At 32.0% G+C, this 6998-nt stretch overlaps 1 protein-coding gene across 1 annotated transcript; it reads left to right on the top strand.

Annotated features, from left to right (window-relative positions):
* The first annotated feature begins 1123 nt into the window (after nt 1-1123).
* Nucleotides 1124-6760, top strand: LOC115962700 (protein DETOXIFICATION 16-like). Its single transcript, XM_031081585.1, has 8 exons — nt 1124-1683; nt 4077-4621; nt 4818-4904; nt 5026-5082; nt 5337-5575; nt 5811-5929; nt 6059-6145; nt 6252-6760. The coding sequence occupies exons 1-8, from the start codon at nt 1387-1389 to the stop codon at nt 6309-6311; spliced, it is 1491 nt and encodes a 496-aa protein (XP_030937445.1). The 5' UTR covers nt 1124-1386; the 3' UTR covers nt 6312-6760.
* Nucleotides 6761-6998: the final 238 nt, after the last annotated feature.

A 6998-nucleotide genomic window follows, 5' to 3' on the forward strand; every position in this document is an offset into this window, starting at 1 on the left:
AAATTTGAATATGTTTGGGTCCCCAAACATAAATTGCTAGCTTCATCACTATATAGTGTATACATAAAAAACAAATTGGTGTTTTAACTTGATGACAAAGAGCATTTATCGTGAAGCAAATATTGTATTAGTGGTGGAGTTTGATGGTTTTGAGTGGGTGAAGGTCTCCATGAGTAACTTGGGGGGCTTTGATGGGTATGAGTGGATGCACTAGCAGCTCCAAATGCAATATAGGTTGTTCATAGGAATACCTTTACTTGCAAAAAAAAATAAAAATTATACTTGCAAAAAAAATTATATACATAATTATTTTTAAACTAACTTGTTTTGTCTATCCTAAAAAAAAATAAGAAATGTTATATCCATAATATTTTCACACCAAAAAAAAAAAAAAATGAAAGTTTGTTACTGGTAGGTAAAACAGTAATTTCAGTAGTGGATTCAAATTAGAACTAGTAACAACTTACCAACTAAGATTTGTTGTGAAAGTACTGTGAAAATATTATGGACATAGAACTTCTCATAAAATATTGAACCCCCCTAATTTGAGAATCCCAAGAATTTGGGATCGATAAAAGTAGATTAATGTTATGTTTACAATATTTTAAAAACAAATTTCAAGTGACAAATTGTTATTAATGGATAAAAAAGTGATATCAGTAATTGACTGAAATTAAAACTAATAATCACTTACCATCTAATAAGATAAAAAAGTAATATCATTTAGAAAATATTATTAAAAACTTTTCTTAGAATAATTTATTAATAAATGTCCTAAAAGTACTTGTTAATTAGTCCCTCTAAAATTTACTACTTACCATACAGCTAGCATGACCTACATGTAAACATTGTTTTAAACCAAAAACATATGCGCTCATTTCCAAAAAAAAAAAAAAAAAAAAAAAAAAAAAAAAATCAAAAAAACACCATTGGTAGTTGGAACCCAGTTTGCCAATAAATGTGTGTTTCTGAAAACATCCCAAAAATAGAAAAGAAAAAGAAAAGGAGAATTTTGCTTTGCTTTGTTTTGTCAGGCTGGGATGTAAGGCTGAGACCAAATGCAGCCGCCAATCGCCATACATTTTTGTCCTCATGTTAATTAGTCTCAAATTTATTTCATTGAAAGCGACCCTTCGTATAAATTATCAAAAATAAATGTATTAAGTATTAACAGGATAATGTATTTTGACCCATATACGTTTTTCTATTACACTAAAACCTTGACCGTTCATTTGACTCTTGCTAGATTACTCAAATACCCTGCAAACACCAAGACAGCAGTATAAAGCCCACCAAGTTAATTTGGCCAGCCTCTCTGCCTTTCACTCTCTCTCCCGGTCTCTCACATCTCTATCTCTCTTCTGTGTGTGTGGAGCACAGAAAAAGATGGAGAGAGAAGAAGAAGAAATAAAGGTATCACTAGGGTCACCATTGATTCAGATATCTGAAGAAGAAGATGGGTTCACAATCAGTAGTATTAGAGAGGGAAGGATTACTAGAAGGGAAGTTTTTGAAGAAGTAAGCAAGCAGCTATGGCTGGCAGGGCCTCTGATAACTGTGAGTCTATTACAATATAGTTTGCAGATGATATCTGTGATGTTTGTGGGTCATCTTGGTGAGTTGGCTCTCTCTGGCGCTTCAATGGCCACTTCTTTTGCAACAGTCACTGGTTTCAGCTTGTTGGTGAGTTGGCTTCTCTTTATTAGTTTCTCTCTTGTTTGTATTTTTGAGTTGGTACTCCTTTTTTTTTTTTTTTTTGATTGGTACTTATGAAAAAAACGTTTTTTTTTTTTGACAACCATGTTATATGTAGTTATATACAAATATACAATCAATTTTACATTTTTTAACAACATCTAATTAACAAATTATGATTAGTAAAACAACATTTTCATATGCTATCATCACCTATTTTTATGGTACATCTAGCATTTTAGCTTTGGATATTTTTTTAGTACTCCAGGTGTACTAAACCAAGGGATGTACGGCACAACCACAACCTATTGTCGGGGGAAAAAAAAAAAAGAAAAAAAAAGGGGTATGTACCCAACCCAAAAAAGATGAAAAGAGAGGCGATTTTGTGAAAAGTGAATATTATCAAAAGTGGCCACAAAGTGAATATTTTAAAAGGCATTTTTAAACATTTAAAGAAATGATCGAATAAGTTGAAATTTGAAACTGAAAACTTGAACATATTTGATGTTTTCTCTTTTTTTTGATTGAATTCTGAAATCTGAATACATGAACATGTTTCTTACATGCATACAACCTGTACTCTCAAAGTCTGATTTTAAAATTTATATTTGTTCTTATAAAAATATTAAAATTATTACAATTTATTTTTTTGAAAAAATATACAAGTAGCAAAGAATGTATAGATGCTAATAGAATTATAAAACCACTCTTTTTTGCTAAGTAGCGTTGTATATTTTGGGAGTCGGAATTCTTGGTATGATGAGTTCTATTTAGGGCAAATTACAATTTATCAACCTATAATTTAACCGAAATTTAAGTTTTTTATTTGTGGTTGGAAATCTTATGATGCATGTGTTTGGTTGAATTTTTTTATTTTATTTTTTATCTAATTTGATTTTGTATTTTTATATTTTGAAAAAAAAAATAAAAGTAGAACAAAATTACACATTTAACCATGTTTTTAATAGAGATGTGTTACGGAATTCTAAGTGAGCTAATTTTAAGTAAAATGTCAAATTTCAAATTATAAATAGACAACTTAAATTTAAACCAAACCACGAATATGTAAGTTGTAATCTACCATTTTATTTATCTATTTTTCCTAAAAAACAGTTTTTTATTTTGGTTTGAATGAGTGCCCTTGTGAAACAAGAATGGTTAATATTTTCATCGAGTAATTATGCAGTAAGAAGAGTCAAGAAATTAGAATTCTCCAGGTCACGTGATAGTGATCTGACCTGTATACGTCAGAGAAGAGGAGGGAGTATTCTGTAATTTTACACATTCATAACATTTGTCGGTATTTCATGCACGTGATCTTATTTTATTACTCACACAGTCACACGTAGTTCGTGGTTGTCCGTTACCCATGAAATGTCTAATTATTGAGGTTGAAAAGTAAGAACAATGTTAGGAAATACAATTTTTGTTATAATTTGTTCACACGGTAAGTTGCGCGTAATAGAGTAAAAATCATGGGTTTACAATTCTGTGCCATATGAGAAAATTGTGATAAAAATTGTAGTACTAGCGTTACTTGAAAAGTAACTCTCAAATTGAATTGTAATAACAGGTTATATATATTTGTGATCTGAACCCAGATATTTATCATCACTGATATCCTCTGCAAACTCTATAATTACTTTGTTGTTTACTAAACCCACTTTAAAAGAGGATTAGATTGTTTAATTATGATTTTTGAGACTAAAAAGGGAATATCCTGAAATATATTCTCCTTTATTTGATGGTTCCTATCGTGGACAAATCAATTTATTTATTTATTATTATTTTTTGGGTTTTACTAATGTCTATTGATAAATCATATTAAAAGACTTTTTACGGGAAAATTAAAAAAATATATAAAGGTAACTAACTTTTTTGTTAGTTTTTTTTTTTTTTTTTTTTAAATTTCTTATAAAAATTTTCTAAAAGAGATGATTAATGAATGCCCTAAAAGTGCATACATTAACGGGACTTTTTTATTAAAAAAAAGGTTCTTGATCATAAAAACTAATATAAATTATTACAAAGAAATATTTTGGATAAGATTCGTGGTGTCTTTCTTACTACCACTCACATAGAATTTGACTAGAATAGAATCTTTTGAATGAAAATCATTTGTCAACAAAATTAGTTATTTCTTAAACATAATTGGTTAGTTTGCAGAAAAATCAAACATCAAATAGCTTTAATTTTATACTAAAAGCATTCCAAGTTCTCAACCCAAAACCAATGCGGTTCTAAGCAAAACCTAATTATGGTGCATGATATTATCATTTCCTTGTTGAACGTAGAAAAATGTGTAATGTTCAAAGTACTCTTTGCATGTGACTGTTTTTTAAAGTTCTTATACTGTTTATGATGATTATTTACTTGAACAGATGGGAATGGCAAGTGCATTAGAAACCTTATGTGGCCAGTCATATGGAGCAAAACAGTATCATATGATGGGTATACAAATGCAGAGAGCCATGTTTGTTCTTTTCCTTGTAAGCATACCTCTTGCAATCATCTGGGTGAACACAAGATCTCTTCTAATTCTCTTTGGTCAAGAACATGATATAGCAACCGCGGCTGGAGAATATGCCTGTTTCATGGTCCCAAGTCTTTTTGCCTATGCTTTTCTGCAATGCCTTGTTAGATTCTTACAAACGCAAAACATTGTATTTCCAATGATGATAAGCTCTGCATTCACTGCTTTACTTCACATTCTTATATGTTGGATTCTAGTATTTAAGTCTGGACTTGGATATAGAGGAGCCGCCTTGGCAAACGCCATCTCCACTTGGATCAATGTGTTACTGTTGGCACTTTATGTCAAGTTCTCTTCTTCATGTGTAAAAACCTGGACAGGTTTCTCAAAGGAGGCCTTTCATAATATTTTCACTTTTCTGAGACTTTCTATTCCGTCAGCTGTTATGGTTTGGTAATTTCTTTTTCTTAACGCTCTACATGGTTACTAGCAATACAAGAATAATTTCACTTTTTCTTCTATATTCCTTGCTGTGTTCGCTACATTTGTTATAATTCTTTTCTCCACCACTTTAGCATGTGAATGCCTGTTTTCAGTTTTAAAGATCCTAATGAAGTTTACTGTGATCTGTTAACATGATTTTGATCAGCTTGGAAATATGGTCATTTGAAATGATGGTTCTCCTATCAGGTCTTCTTCCTGACCCGACGTTACAAACTTCAGTGCTTTCAATTAGGTTAGTTCTTAACTTTGATGATCTTTTTACCAACTATTTACTCAATTTCCTTGATGATTGTGAGTTCCTGTTTAGACTTCTGCGTTATTATGTATGAACTAACCCAACATATGTTTGCCAGTCTTAATACAGCTTCAATGGTTTGGATGATCCCCTTTGGACTCAGTGGCGCAGTAAGGTGAGTCATGCTGATAACAAATCTACTTCTGATATCAAGGTCATCAATTTTAAGGGAGTTTATGCATTTTGGCATTTAGTAGCTTGATTGGTGCTGCTTCAAAAATTGTCTGTACTAAAATTTTCGAGTTTGGACATTTTTAAACTTTTGTCTTTTGAGCTTCAGAAATCATTACTTTTTGAGGCTGGAACATGTCACCCACTTTCTTATTCTATGCCATATCTTTTGATATGTCCTGTTTTTCTTCTTCACAGTACTAGGGTCTCAAATGAATTAGGAGCTGGGCGTCCTAAAATTGCGCGTTTGGCAGTATGTGTTGTATTGGTGGTTGCCATCACAGAGGGTCTATTGGTTGGATCAGTCCTGATACTGATACGCAACATTTGGGGTTATGCATTTAGCGATGAAACACAAGTGGTCGAATATGTAGCAGGCATGATGCCAATTCTTGCAATATCCAACTTTTTAGATGGCCTCCAGTGTGTTCTTTCAGGTATTTCTCGATTTCCATTCTACATCAACAATATCATAACCAGATAAAAAAAATTAAAAAAAAATCTTCAGGGCTCTTGTCCATGGGATATCCTGAATCTTTAAGGTACCATGGAATATACAGAGCTGTAGGAGAATAAAATGTTTAGTGAACATTGTCCGCTAAAATTTTAGTTGGTTAATATAAAATTTCAAATCTAGTGTCTAGTCTGTTATCTCAATTCCTGTACATTTAGGCAATGCTAGAGGATGTGGTTGGCAGAAGATTGGAGCATACATCAACCTCGGGTCATACTATATAGTTGGAATTCCAGCTGCTATTTTATTGGCATTTGTCTTCCACCTTGAAGGAAAGGTAAACTTTTTCATTCTTTTTCTGGTTTTTTTTGTTTGTGTTTTTTCTTAAACTTAAAAGTCCTTTTCCATGTCTATTTAAATTGCATTATAATTCAAGTAAGCTTATTTGTTAAATTGTTCTGGATAGGGGCTCTGGCTGGGGATCATATGTGCGCTCGTAGTCCAAGTGTCATCACTTCTCACTATTTCCATACGTACTAATTGGGAGCAACAAGTACAATTCTGCATCTCCCTCTTTAATTTTTTTTTCTTAAATAAAAAGAAAATTAATATTTTCTTGTTTTTCTCGTTATAAATCTCACATTCTCATTCTTCTATAGGCAAAGAAGGCTACAGAAAGAGTCCATGACTCAATTATTCCTGTGGAGATTGTCTCTTGAAGCTGAAGTGTGTCTACAACAGAGAAACCTTATTACTAATTGGTGGTTAAGGAATAGATCTTAAGAAGTTTTGGGATCTTAAGATTGGAACTTTACATGCTTTAATGATTCAGTCAAGGTGTTTGATCTTTATAATCATTGGCAGATTTTGCGATCAAAAGATGCAGCTGACTAGTGGCTCAAATCGGTACTCCAACCCCAAGTTTTGATGCGTTGGGAACCCTTGTTTTTAAGTAGAAAAGAGAAGATATAAGAGCAGGACTAAAAAGTGCCTTGATCGAAAGGCTTGTTTCTTCCTACTTCTTACTGAAATGTGAATGTGCTTTCTTCTGAATAGCATAAACATGAACTTCCTTAGAAATGCATTTGCTTTCTAACTTAAAAATTAATAAAAGCAGTTCTAGTTGTATAAAACATTTATTTATGCAAATGGTTAATTTTATTTCCTGCTTATACATTTTCCTTCATATGCGATTTGCCAAGTTAACTATCCACAACCAGCTCAGATATGGTCTTTACACCAAACGTTATTGCAATTGAGTTTGTGCATAATTCTCCGCCATATCTAAGTTTAATTTCGTAGTAGAAAAAAAAACTTCTAAAATAGCTTTAAATTGGTGTTGAAGATATTGTGACTACACCTTCGTTGGATTTACCAAATGGAGTAGACTTGGCTGCAAGAGGACG

This window comes from Quercus lobata, chromosome 10 (genome assembly GCF_001633185.2).
Source record: "Quercus lobata isolate SW786 chromosome 10, ValleyOak3.0 Primary Assembly, whole genome shotgun sequence".
Classification (NCBI taxonomy): domain Eukaryota; kingdom Viridiplantae; phylum Streptophyta; class Magnoliopsida; order Fagales; family Fagaceae; genus Quercus; species Quercus lobata.

Bases quoted from the DNA above. Each gene is read 5' to 3' on its own strand.
- LOC115962700 (XM_031081585.1), top strand. From the start codon at position 1,387: ATGGAGAGAGAAGAAGAAGAAATAAAGGTATCACTAGGGTCACCATTG. The intron at 5,930-6,058 runs GTAAACTTTTTC...TGTTCTGGATAG, and splicing joins TCTTCCACCTTGAAGGAAAG to GGGCTCTGGCTGGGGATCAT. The intron at 6,146-6,251 runs GTACAATTCTGC...ATTCTTCTATAG, and splicing joins GTACTAATTGGGAGCAACAA to GCAAAGAAGGCTACAGAAAG.